We start from the raw sequence: 22,262 nt of genomic DNA, 5'->3' as shown, positions 1-22,262 counted from the left end.
TTCCGTATTACTATCATCGTCATCTTCCAATGTGAGCCTATTAGCTTTGTGYTCCGTTCCAGTTCTRCCCCAATCCCAACCTTTGTCTTCTTCAAATATGACGTCTCTGCTCACCACAATCTTCTTCGTGACCGGATCAAACAATCTATAGGCTTTAGATTCATCGCTAACACCGAAGAAAACACATATTCTGCTTTTATCATCCAACTTGCTTCTCTTTTGGTCTGGTACATGAGCATGGGCTAGACACCCAAATACTCGAAAGTATTCGACCGTAGGCTTCATGGAACTCCACTCTTCTTCGGGCGTTTTGTTATCCAAGGCTGCAGTTGGGCACCTGTTMTGCACGTGCACGYACCACTTTACTGCCTCGGGCCAGAATACTTTGGGAACTTGCCTCTCGTGTAGCACGGTCCTTATAGCATTCATGATCRTTCTGTTCTTTCTCTCGGCAACGCCGTTCTGCTGGGGTGTGAACGCTGCTGTTAATTGTCTGTTGATCCCATGATTTTTGCAAAATTCCTCAAACTCGTTTGAGGTGAACTCACCTCCCCTGTCTGTCCTTAAGCAAATAATTTTCTCACCACTTTCTTTTTCAACACACATCTTATAATTCTTAAAGTTAGCAAATGCTTCCGATTTTTCATGTAACAGATAAACCCAAGTTTTAMGACTAAAATCATCGATAAAACTTAAAAAATACCTTTTGTTACTGTTCGAAATAGGTCTGATCGGACCACAAATATCCGCATGTACTAGTTGAAGCATCTTTGAGGCCCTCCATGAACTCTTATGTGGTATCGATTCTCTATGTTGCTTTCCAGTTAAACAAGTAGTACATATCATYTTTGGGGACTTTACYGGAGGTAAGCCGATCACCATTTTCTTATAAGAAAGTGTTCTAAGCCCCTTGTGGTTGAGGTGCCCAAAACGACAATGCCACAGGTGCGCTTCTTGTTCGGAAACAACATCTGCCTGCAAACACATGTTCTTCGGTGCCATAACAGCTAGCACATAGAACATTCTGTTTCCACTCATGGTATACGCATGATTAACCCTCTCATAGGGTGAAATATTTTGCAAGTTCCATGCTGGATTAAAATCGATAGCCCCTTTTCTTGAAGTTGTCCAACACTAAGTAAATTATTTTTCAATTCAGGAACAAAATAAACATCTGATATTTCCTGAATAATCCCATTCACTTGCATCCTTACGCTACCTTTTGCGACAACCTCCATCTTTGTATCATTGCCGAGTTTCACGGTTCGGAAAACACCTTCTTCCAGCTCCGAGAACCAATCTTTATTTCCCGTCATGTGATTACTGCATCCAGTATCAAGGAACCAGACATCTTCTTTCTTAGTTTGACCCATTTCTACATGAGCCATCAACACGATCTCCTCTTCTTCATTTGTCTCGACATAATTTGCTTTCTCCAAATYGGGACACTCGTAYTGAAAATGGCCCAACTTATGACAGTGGTAACACTCGATCAAAGATCTGTTCATGGGYTGTCTTCCTCTTCCTCTGCCTCTGCCTCGTGCTCCTCTGAACATGCCTCTACCCCCTCTTCCTCTACTTGGTCTTTCATCAACCGTCATTTTCAGCACCTGTTCCTCAAGAAGGTACCCTTGCATCCTTTGTTCATGAACAAGAAGACTCCCATGTAGTTCATCAATAGTTAAAGTACTCAGATCATTAGACTCCTCGATGGAGCAAACTACATAATTAAATTTGGATGTCAATGATCTGAGTWTCTTACTTACAACTGTACTTTCCTCCATGWCTTCGCCGTTCGACTTCATCTTGTTCACTACAGTTAAAGTCCTCCCCAGGAAAGTRTCTACTTTCTCTCCTTCTGCCATGGCTAGCAACTCGAATTCCTTTCTTAGTGCTTGAAGTTGTGCCCTTTTCACCTTTGTGGATCCTTGGTACTTCTTTCGCATCGACTCCCAGATTGACTTCGATGTCTTCTTGTCAAGAATCGTTTCCAATACCTCTCTGTCAATGGCTTGGAATAAGTAGTTCTTGACCTTCAGATCCTTGAGTTTGGCTTCCTCTATACTCTTTCTTTGCGCCTCACTAACCGCTCCACTCCCGGTTGCTGACGGAATCCCTTCTTCCACCATATTCCACATTTCTTTGCTCCGCAGGAAGTTCTCCATCATCATCGACCAATAGTCGTAGTGGCCATCAAATTTCGGAATGGCTGGCTGCACGAACCTATCTGAAGTTGAAGTTGACATCCTGAGCTTTCTGAGTTTACCCTAAACCTCACACACTATCAAGGCCCTTGTTTGGCTYTGATACCAATTGTTGAGAACTCAAAAACTGATCACACAAAGATTAGTAGTTGGAAGAGATTRCTTTATTAAAGAAGCTACGAAAGGCTTTTATAGCCAATACAAAACAGGAAGCAAAACTGAAAAGAGAAAATCAGGGAGTTACCCACAAGACTAGGACTTCCCCAAATACTAGGACTTATTGGACTAATTCAAAATAAAATAGATAAATACTCTTTGACCNATCAGGGAGTTACCCACAAGACTAGGACTTCCCCAAATACTAGGACTTATTGGACTAATTCAAAATAAAATAGATAAATACTCTTTGACCATCAAAAACATGATCTCAGATGTTTCCGACAATTCTGGTCGATTACAAGGGTTTGGAGACTAGGATTGTGCCTCCGCTTCACGTTAGGTTTTTTTTTGCATTTTTAGACGAGTAAGATTTAAAAATAATATAATGTTTTATTTTTTTTAAATCTTCTTCCTAATTAAAGTTGATTAAAAATCGGATCTGATTAGGCCTTAAACATGTCCTAATTGAAAAAAACAATAATCAGTCATTATTACAGACATTTTAACCAAGTTTAACTTAAAAAATCGTTAAATGGTTGTAATCAACTGGACTTTTAGTAACCAGACCGTTCGAGGATGGGCCTTTTGCAACCGGCCCTAACAAGTCTCGGTCCCGGCCTTCAGGTCCACCGTCCATTTGCTCCCCTCTCCAATTGTTATCATTAAAGAAGCAGAAACCGGACTTTTTTGCTTTATGTTTTTCTCTATTATTCTTTTTAAAATATATAATATTTATACACGGTAAATAGTCACACGCCTCATCTTTGATGAATTTTAAAACCCTTGATATCTTGAAAAACTAAACTCTAGGTAACCTGGGTATCGCTAAGTCTATAAACCAATTAGGTCAAAATGACATGATATTTTGACACCATAAAGATTCATGTTGTAAAACCTCCACCCCTTTTCGCTGAAACAATTCAGCAGATCTACTGTAAAACACAACAAAAACACTACGGTAAAACACGACAAAATTGTAAACGACATTCCCTGAAATATAATACAATGCTTAAACGAGCCATTGGTATTGAACAATTGTTTGACTACGAAAAATCCCTGATGAAAACGTAAGATCCGAAACGGGCCGAATGGGCGGTATTGTACAACGAGACATCCAAAATATAAACCGTATCATCGAACATCAAGCTTATCGGAAGGACTAAGATTTCCCATCTTTTCTGTAATTTTATCTAAATTATTTGTATTCCATAAAGATTTACGCTGACCCAACACATTACCTTCATCGTGTTTGTTAATTACATCCCGTCTTTCCGACTGAACTTCCTGTGTGTCGCCACCGCCAGGAGTTTCCGTCAGAAACTGTTCCCAGAATACATCATTTGCTCCTGTTTGTACTGTTGGGCCTGTTGTTGCTGCTGCTGTAGCTGTAGCGTCAGCTTCGGCAACAGCAACAGGCTCAGCATTCACATCAATTCCTGAAGATTTCACTCGAGAATCTTGATTGGCGTAGATCAGTGAAACGGCCGGGCTATCGGCATGATTCAAAGATACGGCCAAATCCGGGGAATCACAATCACCAGAGATTCGTTTTTCGGGTATAACAAGTGTTGATGGCTGTGAAACAATGCCAAAATTATATGTTTCTTCACCTGAAGCTTTAACGATATTGGTCACAAAATCCATCCAAAATTTCAAACTTGAATCCAGCTTGTTTAGCCCGTGATTCAACAACGGACTGGCATCTGGATTCTCGTTTTCATCGGCGTTCGCTTCATCGTGCAAGTATGTAGATATCAGTAACCTTCTCTTTTTGTTGTTTGTGGACGAAATCCCGGGTTTTTCTAGTAGTTGAGCAAGGAACGACATCATTTTCTTTTGCCGGAGTTGTATGTTCTTTAGACGATCCCGTAAAGAAGTTAACTTTTGTTCGTTTTCTTGATTTTCGTTCTTGTGCCTTTGTAGCTGAAGCCGAAGAGAGCTGGTTTCGTGTTTTAATCGCTTAATATCGTCCTCATATTCCTGTTTTTCTGAAAGAGATAGGGCGGATGAAGAACTCCCTTGAGGCGGTGCTGAGTGGCTATGGATTGGCTTCCGCCGGTGAATGTTCTTCAGAAGGTGTCGTTGTCCTCTTATGAATTCATCGTTCGCAAACTCCCATTGGTCGGGATCTATCTTCCTAAAACCCTATAAAAATCATTTTCAAAATGTCATATAATATAACAAAGTAAATTTGGATGTAAAAAGAACCAAAAAAAACAAGATACCATTTGTTGCATCAATGACATCAATCAACCGGAACATGTGTGACCGTAAAATTAACTGAATTCAATTAAACCACGGAAGCAACATCGACAACAACACACAATATAACATCCAACAATCTAGATGCAAAAAAACATAAATTTAGGATTATAAGAAAAAATTTACTAATCACAAAATTCAAGTACCCTAAAGGTGACTAGGACAAGACAAAACTGGGTGGAAAAAATTAAGGAAGATGGACAAGATTGATAAATTACTAAATTACCCATGTCAAATTCCATCATGTTTGTGTACAAAACACTTGCGGGACAGAACAATACAAAAACTTTATCCCACGTTTGGTGCGACATTAGAGTGGGACAGAATAAGATTGAGTGGATAAAAATCTGCTGTCCCAAAATCTCACTACCCATTCCTATTTACCAATTACATGAATACACATCATCAAATAGAGAATGTGAACTTGAATAAAACGAATCTAAAATATATAAAAGTCTGATGTGTCTTAGTTTCATTGTTTGGAGAGGGATGAAATGTGTGGTTTTGGGACAGTAGATTTTTATCCAGACTGTTTGTCCCACCAAAATGGATAGAACAAAAATAAAGGAGATTGGACAATATATGTAAATTACTAAACTACCCATGTCAAATTAAAATACTATAACCTTGCACAATTCTTTCACCAGCCTACCTCACTCTCGCCCGTCTAGTCCTGTCCAGTCCCATATGCATACCAAACGCACCCTAATGGACTAATGCAATTTTTATCACATATCCGTGTCAATATTGCATACATTTATTAAAAACTTGCAGCAAGAAAATGGAGCATAGACATGTTGGAAGGGGCATATGGTAGGCTTATGACAACATGGTCCAAGTTTATGTTTACCCAACTTCAACCCACTTGGTTACGAACAAGTCGTGTGCACAAAGTAATCACCGGTAGCCTTTGACCCAACTGATACTAATTGAGTTAGGGACTTGCAGCTAACAGGGGGTGTGTGCATTTTTACCATTTCAAGAAAAAGAATTGGTACAAGTGAAACCGACACATTATGATCAAAGATCTAAGCAACCCCAAGCTTTAAGAAACAGCTATAAAGATGACGAAAATGACAATATAACTACTTGAGGTTTTATCGTTAGGGTGTCTAGAAGACCAAAGACTGATGAAAAAGAAAAACAACTACTCCCTCCGTCCGAAAACAAGTGTCCGCATTTCTATGTTAGTTTGTCCCAAAATAATTGCCCAGTGTCTACTTTCCAATTCTATCCTTAATTATGAGATTGGAAAGTATTTACTCCCTTATCATTAAGGGTAAAATTGTCATTTAGTTAATTAAAAAGTACAATGATTACACATTGCTAAAACTGTGTGCCTTTTTTATAGTGGACATTTATTTTTGGGATGGAGGGAGTACTAGGTTACAAGAAGATTGCTGAAGAAAGAAAGCAACTACTTTATGTTGGTATCTTAAAACTACCTTAAATTCCTAACTATTAATACCGTGTCAGTAAACAACAAAAACCCAAATAAAATCATGATAAAATTACTCTTTTGCCCTAATTTCCGGTCCCCTACTATGCGTCTCTCTCTCTCTTCATGAGTTTCTGAAGTCCTAATCTAAAATACTTGTCAGCCATCATTAGAGTGAGATACCACAAAAGGAATCAGCTACACATATCAAATAGTAACTTCTATTCAAAAGAACACTCTCTCTTTTATTCGAGATATTTACTTATATAGCCTTAAAAACAATATTTTAATTAAGCCCATGAGACCTTCTGATGAGAAATGGATCCTTAAAACCATGACCTTCTGATGAGTATATGTGCATCTAAGGTTTCCATGACGAATGCATATCGTAAATATTAATCACCCACGACACATTGTTTTGTGAGGGGTAAAGCTCTATGCTTTGATTTCATACAAAAGCATGCATAAACTCAAGAAACAGTTATCTGTAATTCTACAACAATTGCTACTTGTCAATCTGCAGGTTTCGTCTCTTGAGAAATGTTTTTGTGTGTTTGGTCCTTGAAACAAGATGTGAAATTAATGGCTCGGATCCATGGGGTTTATGAAGACCATTTTGGAGGAACCTTTTTTTCTCTTCGGTCTTTCTTTCCTCTTAATTGTGTAAGAAACTAACTACAAGAATATTCATAAAAGAAAAACCTACAAACGAATTTGAAGAACATAGTTGGAATTTAGAACTAAAGAATTTAGTTTTTTTTCTTTTGAAAATAGGTCAAATTCTACATTTCTACTAAATATGACAAGAGGCTACACATGATTCAACCGCTGTCTAATTGCAACTCAGAAGTGATACTTGATAAGCTAATTGAGCACTATAATAATGGTGCAGATTAATGTCATACTCCAACATAAATTAACAAGGTAAAATATTATGATATTTGACAGCCCAAATTATCCCCTCTGTGCAAAAGTTTGGGATGCCGTCGATTTATATGTCCATTCAAGGATAAACTACAAAAAATGGCATTGTGAATCCCTTTTAGTTAAAACCAGATCTCCAGATTCCATGTTTCTTACTCTCTTTTACGTTGTGTTCTCAAATTTGGGAAGAAAAACCACAAGGGTGGTGCCTGATTGGTTTGAGCTCGGGCTACAAAGGTCAAAAGTGTCTGGAGGTTCCAGGTTCGAATCCAAGGAGGAATAAAAATCCCCTTGTGGCCACGAAGGTTCAAATACAGTGACTCCGGGCCACCCGCGAAGCGGGTGGTCGCCTTGGGATTAGCCGGCTCGCATAGCGGATTGGATATCCAGGTTAATCAAAAAAAATTGGGAAGAAAGGAAAAGAAAGTAAAGGAAATAAATTTTTTATTTGTGTTCTTGAGAGGAAAGGGAAAAGAAGGAAAGAGAAGCAAAGAAAATAAATTTTCATCAACTTGAGCAAGATGGAAAGAAATGATGTCATTTTTACAGATATACCCTTATTTATTTTATAGTGGTTGTAATTGATGGGTGGATGTGTAATTTCATAAACATTTTTAATTGTTATTATTACTTCCCCTCCCTTTCCTCCTACATTTGGGAGGAAATATTTAGAGGAAACTCGGCATTATTTCCTTCCCTTTCCCTCCTAAAGAAACTCAAGAACACGAGATTTTTTTCATTCTCCCAACTTTCCTTCCCTTTCCTTCGTAAAAAAGGACTCGAGAACACAGTGTAAAGATCTAGTCAACCTTCAATGCTTTTAGCCATGGCTCGTTTATTTGAACCAATCCATAGGGGTAGTCCATCACAGTAGTGTCTAATAACCATCTTTTTCTTTGTTTTCATCAATTAGAAGCAATTATGAAATGAAAAAATGTTTTACCCGAAGACAGAAGTTCTAAATATCCACCTTATATTTGCCTAATCAGCCACCTATGCTTTGATAACACCCGCCGGCCTTGGTTACCAACAAAATCACATAGTTAAGTGTTTCAAACACTAAAGCTAGATGGATTTAATAAGGGTAGGTGGGAATGGGATTAGTTTGGTTTACTCTATTAACCGGAACTAATCAATTAAGCAGCTTGGTAAGTGTTAGCCCTAAAAAAAATTCATTCAGCAGAAAATTGAGCCAAAAACTAAACTCAACTTCTACTTTTTTGTAGTCCAATTACTTGAGCTCAATTTAAAACAACTAAGCATATGTGAGAAGGTAAGAAGAGGTTAAATGTCGTGAGAAGGTAAGAAGAGAAGGTTAAGAAAGGTTCATTTGTGAATTATTGAAAAAAATCCGTTTAAAGATGCATATGTGAACCTGTATGAATAATTTGCAACTTTCGTTCACATATGCATCTTCAAATAGATTCTTTTTTCAGATTTTTTCAATGATTCACATATGAACCTTCCATTAACTTCCCCTTTCTTACCTTCTCACGATATCTAGCTTTCTAATTTGAACCTCCCACTATATACATATATGCATAAAGAAGTCCTCACTTTGTAACATATACCATTCTTTCCCTAAGGTTTCTCTATAATCAACTCCTCACAAGTGGTTACTAACTTCTAATTTTACCCGCATCCATTTGGCACATATTACATTACTCAATGCACAAATAGACGTCAATAGGGCGTACAAACCTAGGTAATCTAGTTCATGTTATCAAGCCCAAGTAGATGCATTCATGCTTGGGTATATAAAGATTAAAAAACCACAACCCAAAGCATAGGCATGAGGGCCGGTTCACCCCCATATGTCGCCCATTTGAGTCTCCTCAGGGCCACCAGGGATTTTTCCCACTAGTTATCTTCCAGGCCCCATGGGATATGCATAGGCCAAACTCGACCAGACACCCATGATTACCCAAACAATGTAAATAAACAAGGCATACAAGAATATATATATATATATGCTTACATATGTATTGAGCTGTCGAACAAAACTGGAGAAATTGTTGTGCTTGAAGTACTTGGGAAGCAATTCACTAGCGAATTCCGGTGGATTCCAAACAACAAAACTAGTCCCAATATGACTCCAAGAAACAATATGATCAGTCAAGGGATCATCTACCATCTCATATGTTTTTGTGAGAAATGGTGGTGATGAATTTGAACCGCCTTGAGAACCATCCATCATAAGATCAAGAAAAACTTCAATCAACCACTTCAGCCTCTAGAATTCAGATCCAAATTCACTAAAAGCATCTCAAATAGCCCCTCTTAATTTTCAATTAGCGAAACTCCAACCAACCTACCCCACCTGGATCAAATCGATAATCAGCACTAGAACAAGTCAGTTATCACAAATCAGAAGACTATTCACAATCAATAAACCCAATTTCCATGTTAACAAAACAATAAATCCTAACATCATATCTAATAGCAATTAATGAAATAATACATTTCCCCAAAGATCTCCCACTGGACCAGGTCAAATAACATGAAACAAACGTGAGATTTGATTTGAGAACATGAGAATAGGGTTTAGATCAAAGAAACTGTTTGTATCCTCGTATAGAAGAATTTACCTTGACCAGAATAGAGGAAGAAGACGAAGGAGTTGACTTTGGAGTTTGAAGTTGAAGAGGTTGGATTTGATCGAGTTGAATATGAAAGCGTGTGCTTGATTTTTGAGCAGGAGGAAAGAAAGAAGGGTTTGTGATAGGGCAATGAAAAAAATATGATCTGGGTTCGTCCCGAAAAGGAGGGGAAGCAACCAGCGACACAGGTGGACTTTAAGAAGCCGCCGCCGCCGCCATGTGTCTCCTATAATGAGCATTAGCGGCCATGGATGAACATAATTTAATTGCACTAAAATGGAATTAGGAGTTTTAGGGGTGTTTGGATTAGATTTTTTAGAGTTATTATATCATGATTTTATTGTTCATTTTATTCAATAAAGTTATAACCCACGCCAAATAATTTTTAGGTTTTAGTTGATCTTGAATATTAATTTTGTTTTGAAGAGTACTCGTATAATACAGTAAGATATATTTCGATTTCAATATTTCATTTTATTTAACTTTCATGACTTTCTCGAGATTGAAGTCCAATCTTAGGGATTCGTTACTTTTTTTTTTGTCTCTGTCGATGTTATAATATTAATTTATGTTGTTTTAACTAAGTAATAATGTTTTTCTTAATAATATATAAATTTAAAGGTGTCATAGAATTAAAATATATATATATATATATATATATATATATAAATTCTATTTTTTATGTAATTTCTTTATTTCAATTTTTTATTAATGATTTAATTTAGGTTTGATGACAAGGTAATTTATTTTTGATTTAATAATATAATTTTTACAAAGACAATAACTAAGGAGTTGTTTACCAAATATTTACTTGGTAAGTGCTTATCGGTAAAATTTAACAATATTATTTACTTACAGGGTATAATTTTAGTCTACCAAAGCGATATCGCATGTAACAATTTACCCGGTGAGCGCTTACTGTGGTAAGAGTCGGCGCCCTCACTTATCGGGTAAGACTCTTGGTCCTTGTCCCGCTCTTACCAGGTAAGATTCTTGGTCTTTACCATATTCATTCGATGAGGTAATATGACTTGGTAAGCGCTTACCCGGATAAGCATTTGGTAAACGGCCCCTACGTAATAAATCCAATAATCATCTTAATTATATTTTAAATTTTATATTTAAAATAAGAATTTTATCTTGTATTTGGTCATATTTATCTACAATTAATTAAACGAATTCAAACATTGAGCTTAATAAGTTGTATTCACGCACAATTTAGTTGTAATCTTAAATTTTAAGTAATATGTATCAATAAACAGTACTTTATGTATAAAAGATGATTTTTAAATTTTATTGTCAAATGTTTATAATATAGTATAGGTAAGAGGTAGTTTAACGAACGTTTATTGAATAAGTACTTGGTGACAGAGTCGTCACTTTGTTTACTTTATGAGTTAATATTCCCAACCATGAAAAGAAATTGATGATAAGTGTTTATAACTGATAAGTGTTTATCGGGTAAAACTCTCGATCATTGTATTTTTATCGGGTAAGATTTTTGGTCTTCGTTATATTTACCTAGTAAAATGCTTGAACAAATAAGCGCTTAACAAAGTAAATGTTTAGTAAACGGCCCTTAAGTTTGACTTCAATGATATCAATATTTGACTTTTTCAGGTTGAGACGAATTATATGTGCATGCATTTTTTTTCGGAACATGTTCACATATTTATAATTCATACGATTGGAATATAAAAAGTATCCAATTTGAGACGATAAATGAGTTAACAGATCTAGAATTTGGGACCATATTCCATATATTTGAAACTTAAATTTTAGGTCATAATATGTAACTTAAAATTATTAAAGGAGTACTGAGTTTAAATTATGATCTGATATAATTTTATTAAATCAGTTAAATCCAAATAACCTGATAGTTGATCGACTCTACTAGTTTACATCACTAAAAATGTTGGAACCCACATTCGAAGATTGTAATAGAACTATTTGTGTACAACTATTATCTATACAATATTATAAAAAATTTGACAAAAACTCTTAAAAACCATTTTTATGCACGAAATACTGTTTATTGATGCATTAAATAATTTAATATTACAAGTAAATTGTGCATAAGTACAACTTATTAGAATTTCATATTTGAATTCGTATAATTAACTGCAGATAAACATAATCAAATATTGGATAAACATCTCATTTTATATATAAAATATCTAAAATATAATTAAGATAATCATTGAGTTCTAACAGAATACTTAATTATTATCTTTATAAAAAAATTAAATTATTAAACCTAAATTAAAAAAATTGAATTAAGGAGATTACACCAAAATACAAGAACTTTTAAAAAGATTAATTTGATACTGATATAAATATATTTTTTTTTTTCAAAATTTTATGATATTTTCAAATTTATATTTTATTCAAAAATAAAAACATTATCGTTTTCTCAAAACCACATAAAACCGTATTATATCGAAATAAAAAAAAATTAAAACAAAACACTGAAATCAAAATGTATCTTGATACATCACACGAGTACCCTTCTAGTTTATTATAATCAATTAGTTAAGATATTAATTTTATCAAAATTGGTATTATAGTTATTTAGTTTTTTATATTAAAATATGTTATTAGACATATGAAAATATTGTGAGGTTTTTATTTGCAATAAAACATTTCTTAAATTAATACTCAAATAATAATAAATGTTTTGAGATAATGTTTTATTTGTGTTGGTTGAATAAATCATTGATTTTGATAAAATAATAAGATAATATATTTATAAAAAAAAACTATATAAATATATGATCTATAATATCATACCGATGATTCTTTTAGAGTTACAAATAAAATCAAGATAACCAGAATGGTGGTGTCTAATTGATTTGAGTTTGATATTTACATGTTAAAAGTGTCTGAGGTCTCAAGTTCAAATCAAAGAAAAAATAAAAAAAATTATTGTGGTCATGAAGGTTTTAATGTGATGACTCTGGAATACCCACATAGCGAGTGGTCGTCTTAAAATTGATCGGTTTGTATGACGGGTTGAATATGTAGGTTAATTAAAAAATAAGACAATTTAATAAAATAAGATTTTAATTTTATTTGTGAAATATAGAAGATGTGATTTTATGACATTTTTTGAGTTATAAACAATTGTCTCCTGTAGTAATATATATATATATATATGTATATATATATATATATAAATATATATATGTGTGTGGGGGGGGGTGTGGGGGGGTGTCAAACGAGAACATCTACATTTTACGAGAATGCGAAAAACATCCTTATCACATGTGATAATACACTGAAGTGGACTTGGTGGTGTATGGATGTCGTGTCTTGCAACTTAGGTAGTATGCGTCTATGATTTAGTATCACATATGATAGTATTGATGAATTATAGTATCACATTAATAACACATTTATCACATGTGATAGTACATGTGAGGAGGCTTACTAGTGTAAGAGCGACTCGACCTACAACGTAGATTGCGTCAAAAGTCATTCATGTATGTGATTTAGTATTCATGTGTATCATATGTAACCGAATAATAGTATCACATGTGATTGTTTATGGTAAAATGGTGTTCTCACGTTCTCGTAAAATGAAGATGTTCTCGTTTGAATCATTCTTTATATGTATATATATAATTTAAAGAAGTTATACTATATGTTGTTTTTTATAAATATATTCAAACTTGTATGACCCAAAACAAGAACCGGCAACTATGAATCAAAATGGTTTTGACATGTAACTGAGTTATTAACAAGGTGAGATGATTTTATTCAAATACAAGACGGATAATGAGTATGATTTGATGCAGTTCGCTAGCTTCAACCGGTGAGTAGGCCAGAAAATGCTTCCTCATACTGGTGTCTTTAAAGTAGGTTTCATGTAATGCCAGTTGGGGTTAGGTTTCCATGAGAAAGAAAGTTACAATGAGAATAGTGATAAGATATTTCCACTCTAATTGAATATCAACACTAATGAGGTACACCGAAATACACCATATCAATTCCGTTCACCGATTAGTTGGATTGTCAGTAATCGATTTTTTTCCCAAATAACCATGAGTCGAGATCATGGTTTATTTTATGGAGCAATTCATAACCCGACCCGCACCAGGTGAACCTGAGAGTGAGACGTAGGACACGTTCTTGTATATCACCCATAAAAAAACCCATTATTCTGTCTACAAGAACCATCAAAACCGGCGAGCTTCAGTCAAGCAGGCAGCAGGGAGATGGAGGCTCAAACGGCGAGACGGAGAGTTGAGATCATTACTGCTCATTTATCTCCCGCGGATAACATCTCTGCAACCGCAGTTGGCCCTCATGTTTTCCCTCTGGTAATCGGCTCTCTTGTTATTGTTTTGAAGCGTAAATGATTTCAGATTACTACTATTTTATTAGTTTCCGGCCTAAATCGATTCAGAAACAATCATCTTATCCACTACTTTCCAAAATAATTGAGTTGTTTGATTGATTAAAACTGACGTGTTTTAAGGAGATTTATGGTTTTGATGTGTTAATTTCTTTGAATTTGGCTTGTTCTGTCAACAAACGGATTCGGTATTGGACAATTGTTGAAGTATGTGCGTGCTCCGTATTCAAATTTGAGTTTGTGTTCGTAGACTAGATGAATACTAATTCTGATGTTGCTATATCTTATTCAACAGACTGTTTTATCGAGGTGGAGTAACTGTATTTATATCGATATGATTATATGTTGTGTGTACTATACCTTTATATGTAATACAATTATGTCATATCATAAGGAATGTTTTGTTTCATGGGGAATATATTGCTGCTCAAATATAAGATCTGTTGCTATTTGCATGTAGCTTTATTAATTATGTTCTAGGTTTAAACATTACAAGTTCTATTCTCTTTGGATAACAAGGGAGATTTCATGACCAATCCAAACATAGAAGGCGTTGCCTATGCATTTAGGGGTTGGGTGAAGGGTGTAAAGAAGGTTGTCACCAATATAAAATCGAGTTACATGAATGGTCCATTAACCGTTCGTCTATTTACTTTAAATTTGGTTCAAATTTAAGAAAGGGCTACACAAAATTATGTAATATGAATCTACTCCTATTTCCATCACAAGAGGAACATCAAGATTCATGGTTATGCAAACGGTTCAAACCTAGAAGCATAATGTGTTGTTTGAACAAATTAGTAATTGTGGATTGGATGTCCAATTGACTGCTGGTATAGGACTTTAGTCACACTCTCTGATCCTTGTTTTGCTGAATATCTGTATGTTATATAAACTTTACTCATTCGGTTGCTTTTATTGCCTCAGAATTGCAGTGGTGGTTTAACCTCCATCAAGAGGAGAGGTGATAATCGTATTGATTTTGCCAGACAAGATTCGAGGTCCCAAGGTGGTTTCATGAGGCAGGCTTCAACAGAACAGGTCTTAAATTTGGCGTACATTACCCTTATGTTTTTGCAAAACGTAGTGTATAATATTACTTTTTATGTTAAACGTATTAGCTTTCAACTTAAACTTTCCTCCATGCAAACTTCCAAAAACCAAGCCAAACCAACCAAACCTAGTATGTCTGACCCGGAGAAGGGGTCCAACCGAGAGGGGGGGGGGGGTGTACACAGACCTGACCTCTACACCGAAGAGTAGAGTGGTTGTGCTGTGAAGACCCTGGCTTGCGCTAAGTGTGCCAAAAGAAATGACAAAGCTTGCCCAAAAAAATTACAGAAATAGAAAAATAAGAACTTGAAAATAAGAAAGGCAATGCTAAAAATTGAAAAAGCTTCAGAAATAAACAACATTTAAACAGCTGAAGAAACAAACAGATAAATCACACAACCAGAAGCATGCACAAGAAAACATAACCATGCAAACTTTCAGTAACCAGCAATAGTGGAACACTACCCTTTGGTCAAACTGGTACCAGCCGAGTCTCTTGATCCAGTGGTTGTGGATTTGAGACTTATCTTTAACAGGTTTCATGTGTGTTTGAACTGTTTAAGGAAAACAAAAGTGCTGGGAAATGGAAATGTTTTGTAATAAAAAACATGTGAATTCGTAACTTGAAAAGTCAAGAGGTTTAATCTATCAGATTGAGCATCTAACATTCACCTGTGCTTTTTTAACAGGTTTCATGTGTGTTTGAACTGTTTAAGGAAAACAAAAGTGCTGGGAAATGGAAATGTTTTGTAATAAAAAACATATGAATTYGTAACTTGAAAAGTCAAGAGGTTTAATCTATCAGATTGAGCATCTAACATTCACCTGTGCTTTTTTAACAGGTTTCATGTGTGTTTGAACTGTTTAAGGAAAACAAAAGTGCTGGGAAATGGAAATGTTTTGTAATAAAAAACATATGAATTYGTAACTTGAAAAGTCAAGAGGTTTAATCTATCAGATTGAGCATCTAACATTCACCTGTGCTTTCCAGGATTTTTCTGGCCAGTCTAGTCTGCCTTCCATGTCCACTCTATCCCATAAAGACGGGTCCTCTGAACTTGTGACACCCTTGTTTTCTCAGCCGGCCAGCATTAACTCCAATGTTCCAAAAGTAAGAAATCTTCAATATGCCGTTGATGATTACATGTTACCTTCTCCCCAGCCACCCAAGTTTGCCAGAACAACCGTAGAAAGAGACGTGCCAAGGAAATTCAGCCCCAAGAACAGCATGCATACTACTAAACATCTCGGTAATCAAATTTGTCAAATGGCATGTGGACTTTCACACATCAGTTATGTTACTTCATTCATTCAAAATTTCCATATTGACGCTTCATATGATACAGGACTCGAGGAAAAACAATCCCCAAGGATGGACGTTGCAGAATCTAAAGGAAAATATATTCTGCTGATAGAACTGCCAGGGATTAGTAAAGATGACATAAGAGTTGAAGTTCATAATACAACGTAAGGTTATTTCTCTTAAGTGTGCATAAATAGCACATCACATTGCTGTGGCAAGATGGTTCTGGCACAAAACCTAAGCACACTCCCATGCCCCAGCACAGAAAATACCCACATACACCATATACACCCACAATGCACCTAATTAGGTAAGCGCTAACGGGGTAAGACTGCGTCTGGGTCAGCACTAATGACTGACCGAGCAAGACGACCCCCCAGCTTAAAGAGGGTCCACAGGTTGACTGACCGTCTCACAATTTTCTTTTAAATCCATGACCTGCTTACAAGTTTGAGAATGTCACTTCCATATACAAGAATGTCATTAAACTTGTCCGAAGGTTATGTTAATAAAATTATTTGGCAAAATAGTCCGTGATAAGAGGGGCTTGGTAAACAACAGCATCTCTGTCCTCTTACCTGGTAACAGGTGGTAAGCAGGTTGTAACTTGTAAGCAACGCATTAGTTAAATGACCTTTATTGGAAGTCACTTTTACAAACTAACCATCTAGTTATTTTTCAAGATTTTATAGCACATCATAAGTTCAGATGATTTGGAGGTTATTGAGTTAAGAAAATAAAAAGAACGGTTATGGTTCTAATTGAAAACTCATTTAAAGTCATTTAACTAAACCTAAACCGTACTATCTCTACGCACCCCCGCTCTAGTCCAAAAGCATGTGTGATTAAACAACGCGACATCATTCTAAACTTCTAATCCATCCCACAACCAAACATGGTTTTTGCTTGCCACAATCATGCTTTTTCCCATGTTTATATGTCATCGATTAAATTCCAAATAATTGCTGACAAATTTCTCGATAGTCTGATTGTACAAACAGCCAAGGGGAGGACTACAAGCTGCTCTTTTAGTGATCGTGCGAGCTCTTCATATTACAGAAGGGAGATTCTAGAAGGTCCCTTCGAAATCGTGTGGCCACTACCCCTTGATGTGAATCCAGATTCTGTTTCAGCTGAATTTTTGTAAGTCAGCATCTTCAATTCATCCTGTGTGCCAGCATTTGTTGTTGTTCTAGCTTATTGTTTCTTTTTTTCCTTTGTGCGTTTGGTGTATGGGACAAGACGGAAAAGGACTGAAACTAAAATTTCTCACGTTTGGTGCAACATTTAGACCGGGACAAGACATGAATGAGTGATGCATTTTTGTCCCATCAAAATAGGTGGAACAAAAGTCGGAAGTCAAAAATAAGAGGATGGGACAAAATTGATAAATTACTAAACTACCCATGTCAAATTAAAACCCTAAAAACTCACAAGGTTTTTTCACCGCCTACCTTACTCTCGTCTGTCTAGTCCAGTCCTGGTCATTCCCTTCCTTGTGATGCTCAAACTAGAGACCCTGGTTATCAAGGCTCTCCGGGGTTGTGATTCCTCTGCATGCAATGTTTTCGTGAGTAGAATCTATGATTTCCCCGTCTCTACCCCTCAAGGTAGAGTATGGTTTGCATACATTCTACCTCCCTAGACCCTACTTATGTGGGATTTACTGGTTTTGTTTGGTTTAACCCATGACGTTCCTGAATGAAACTTGATGTTGATAGAATATTACTTGTGCAGGGACGGCCTTTTACGTGTTACCATCCCTAAACTTCGAGTCCCAGTCTGGTGATGCAGCCTCTCGGGTAATTCGTATATATATATATATATACTTGTATATTGTAGTATAAATCTCAAAAGTTATATCTGGTGTATTTAATGAATTAAATCATTCGCTACTCAGACAGACCGTGTACAAATCACATAAAATATGTTAATATTCACACTGTATGCATCAGTAGGGGTACACATCCCATACTTCTGGTAATTCTTGTATTTGTTGCGTAGCTTTACGAAAACAGTCTCTCTACTCTTCGAGGTGCCGTTTACCAAACGCTTACCCGGGTAAGCGCTTACCAAGTCACTTTACTTTACCGGATGAATATGGCAAGAACTAAAAATCTTACCCAGTAAGAGCAAAGGCAAGAATCGAGAGTCTTACCCGGTAAGTAAGGACGAGGACTCTTACCGGAATAAATTGTTGCATACGATGCGTTTTAGTGAATAAAATCTTATCCGGTAAGTAAGCGATAGTGTTGAATTTTAATGGTAAATGCTTACCGGGTAAGTGTTTAGGTAAACGGCCCTTGAGTGTGAGTAATAGGTTGGTCTGGTTTGGAGAGGGTTAGAAATTCCGATTAGAGTGGTCCCCTTAAACATAATTATGTAAATGTAAATAAAATTAAATAAGTCAACTATAAAATGAAATTATATCTGTGAAGTGATCAATCCATAAAATAAATGTATGTAACTACTTTATAAATCATATATTCAACAATGAATTTGGCAAGCTTTTATTTTATGAACATGATAATAATATCTTCATCATCAATGTGGCAAAAATATCATTTTCAATATAAGTAACCAAATATGGATTTAAGTAAATTGTAATTTTGGACAAATTACAACGTAAATTTTATATTTAACGATAAGAAGATCCTATGAAAAGAATATAAATTATGCAAGTGATTGATAAGAAAGAGAGGCTAAGGTGTCATTTTAACGAACTTTTACTCGGTAAATGTTTACCGGGTGAGTATGACAAGCAGGGGCGGATGTAGTGGTTTAAAGGAGGGGGGAAGGGACCCCAGTCAAAAACTCAAAAACAAAAATTCATATGTTGAAATTTATGTTTTACATGATTTACCTTTCACTTTCCCCCATTACATTTTTCCGTGGGCCCCCAACCCCAATCAAAACTGTTACTCTAACAAAAAAAATCTGTTGAAATCAATCAAAAAAACCAAAAAAGTTATTCGAAATCGACAAAAACACTAAAAAATCCTTTGAAATCAACCAAAAAACTTTAAAATTCCCTCGAAAACGTTGTAATTAGGTTAAAAACACATCGGACAATTTTGTGGGTTTTTAGTCTACCTTAAAGGTGACCCAACTGAACAAAAATCTTGGATCCGCCACTGATGACAAGAACTAAGAAATTACACAGTAAGTGAGAGAGAAGATTTTTTTATCGGTTAGCACTTATGAGTAAGATGTTTACCAACAATACATGTTGATGATTGTGAATGTTATACAATAAGGTAAGTGAGAGTAGAGACTTTTGTCGGTAAACGTTTGATAAACGACTTTAAACATGGCTTACATATCAAAAACCAAATGAAATATGCATCAACTTAAGTATTCTTTCACTCAGATACAAGTGTTCACTTCAATAGGTTGAGGGTGTGCCTAGGATCATCCTGGACCAAGGTTAAGAACAAGGAATAATTCCACTTAGAATACATTATTACAATGTGAATATATATAAGTGAATAATATTCCTATTATATATATTCACGTATGATATACACTACATGCATAAACAAAATTATTGATGTTATGTCCAACTTGATTCATATGCAAATTCGTTGTGAGATAACATACATGTTTAAATCTCAAACATTTTTAATAAATATAAAATCAAAATGAATTTAATTTAATACAAAAAACCACAATATCATATAAGAACTAATAACTTAAAACCAAAAAAGTTCAATTAAATCCAAAAAAACTTAAAGTGACGTATACCAAAACATACTGAGTAATATAAAATCATATGGAGTCATATACAAAACTTATCGAGTAATTGTATTTTGACTTGACATACAAAATATTACATATTAACATTAAAAAAACAATCTAGATTATAAACCTAGTTAGAAAATAAGAAATTATAAACTATCGTTTTAGTTGAAATAAATAATATATATATATATATATAAAATGGGTACGAGACGGAACGAGGAATATCATACCCGTCCCGTCCCCATCCCCGATTTAGGGGGGAATCCCTGTCCCCGACCGGAGCGGATGGACCGGTTTCCCCCACGGGTCGGGACACATTCTCATGCCTATCTATGGTTTATAATTAATTACCTTTTTCGACCTTATGATTTAAAATTTATTGTTTTTTTTTCATTTTAATAATTTATAATTCATTTCTATTTTAGTTCATCATACTTAAAAACAGTGTTTTTATCTTCAGGGACAAAAATAGAATGAATTGCAAATTATAGTGATGAAAATCGAAATTCTAAAACCATAGGGACAAAATCCAAAAAATTTAGTAAACCACAAGGACTAAAAACGTAATTTCTCTAAACTTTTTTCCACGTGTAAATTATATACCAAAAAAGAAAAAAGCAGCGGTCCCCATGGGGTTGATAAGGAAGCGCGTACGGTCCACTACGTGTAGAGCAAGTCCAATTAATGAAAACGTGTCTGCCCCTTGTCTTCCTCTGACTTCGTCCACTCTTCCAAATTTATATAAAACGAAAAAACATAATTTATATTTATATGGGAGTTGTTATAAGTTGTAATTAAATGAGAACTAATTAGTTTATGATAATTATAAAATTTATCGTGAGTCGATTATTTAAGATAATTAATATTTTTTTAAAAGAAAATAGAAGGGTACATTAATAATTTGAGTTAATTATTTAATTTACTTTAATTAATTTAATATTTTAATTTACTTTAATTAGATTAATAGTTTTAATTAGATTAATTACTTTATTTTGGTATCACATTGCGCATGGTGTGTATCACACTAGTATTTAGTTCTCCATTAAATGACTCTCCACATATATATACACAAACACACACACACRCGCGTCGGTATCATAGGAATACTATAGTTGGTATCACAATTGTACCATAATTGGTATCATAGTGGTCTCGAAGTTTACTTGATGTGTTTTGAATATTACATTATATGTATTTTTTGGGTATCACTTGTGTATCTTGGTGTATTTTGGGTATCACATGGTATTTGCCGAAATAAGGTTTATCGGAGGCCGGAAGCAGAAGAGAGAGCAGATGAGAGATAAAAAATAAATAAATATCTAAAATGCCCTTAAGTTAAAATTTTAAGTCAAATTAACAAAAATATCAGTTTATTAATTTGTCTATTGATTTGTGGTTGAAATTGGATTTCACAATTATCCATATAAATTTATACGAGTGTGTATATATATATATATATAGAGAGAGAGAGAGAGAGAGAGAGAGAGAAAGAGGATCATACGAAAATAAAAGCTAAAAGTGAGAAGCGTAAGAAAAGATTTTTATCTTTAATCATTTTTAATCTTACTCTTACCTTGTAAATTGTATTTACACTTTGTAAATCAACTAGTTGTGTACCCGCGCAATGCAGCGGGAGCCATGAATTTTAACGATTTTGAAGTTTCACTGGTTTTATAAGATAAGATTTAATGATGATATAGGTTACACTTGGTTTTTACATATTAATACAATTTGAATAAATAAAGAGTTATGGTTTCAATTACAGACTATCGATGAAAAAAATTATATGACAGTTTAAAATGCAATATATTTAAAATCCAATATATTTAAACGACTCCACAAATGTGTTCGATTTACACCAAGAGCAAAGAACCAATAAACTTGAGTTTTAAGATAAACACTCAAAATCAATAAAAAACTACAAATTTAACAGATTATAAGCCATGAAAAGACCAAAAAAGATGAGTTTTAGAATGAAATTTCAACTGTTTACCCTCTTTATTGTCCAGAAACTCAGATTAAGGTTGAATTAATACACATGTATATATATATATATATATATACTATATAACCCAAGAACATATTAATTCAGAATATACTATATAGTGCAATTTGGACAGGTTAACCCCAAAATATATAGTATATATATATATATATATATAACTATAAAAGTATAAATCGTAAATATTAAAAATATTTTTTCACAGTATATATAATATAT

General features: G+C 34.7%; 2 protein-coding genes across 4 annotated transcripts; one reads left to right on the top strand and one right to left on the bottom strand.

Moving 5' to 3' along the window:
* Positions 1-3,248: 3,248 nt before the first annotated feature.
* LOC112523004 (heat stress transcription factor A-4c-like) lies at positions 3,249-9,834 on the bottom strand. 3 transcript variants are annotated; one of them, XM_025132417.1, is made up of 3 exons: positions 9,576-9,834; positions 8,966-9,307; positions 3,249-4,508 (listed from the first exon to the last, which is right to left on the bottom strand). In XM_025132417.1, the coding sequence occupies exons 2-3, from the start codon at positions 9,182-9,184 to the stop codon at positions 3,495-3,497; spliced, it is 1,233 nt and encodes a 410-aa protein (XP_024988185.1). In that variant the 5' UTR covers positions 9,185-9,307; positions 9,576-9,834; the 3' UTR covers positions 3,249-3,494. The 3 variants fall into 3 exon arrangements, with proteins under 3 accessions (XP_024988185.1, XP_024988187.1, XP_024988186.1); XM_025132419.1 differs by lacking the exon at positions 9,576-9,834 and adding an exon at positions 4,589-4,705 and having other exon boundaries at positions 8,966-9,022; XM_025132418.1 differs by having other exon boundaries at positions 8,966-9,735.
* Positions 9,835-13,756: 3,922 nt separating this feature from the next.
* LOC112523574 (small heat shock protein C2) lies at positions 13,757-18,284 on the top strand. Its single transcript, XM_025133236.1, has 6 exons — positions 13,757-13,909; positions 14,872-14,985; positions 15,989-16,247; positions 16,344-16,464; positions 17,285-17,443; positions 18,038-18,284. Exons 1-6 carry the CDS (start codon positions 13,805-13,807, stop codon positions 18,087-18,089), a joined length of 810 nt encoding a protein of 269 aa, XP_024989004.1. The 5' UTR covers positions 13,757-13,804; the 3' UTR covers positions 18,090-18,284.
* Positions 18,285-22,262: the final 3,978 nt, after the last annotated feature.

This window comes from Cynara cardunculus, assembly GCF_001531365.2.
Source record: "Cynara cardunculus var. scolymus isolate 2C chromosome LG 12, CcrdV1, whole genome shotgun sequence".
NCBI classification, from domain to species: Eukaryota; Viridiplantae; Streptophyta; class Magnoliopsida; order Asterales; family Asteraceae; genus Cynara; species Cynara cardunculus.
Note: the sequence above shows the minus strand (reverse complement) of the source record. Positions and strands in the feature narration are given on the sequence as shown.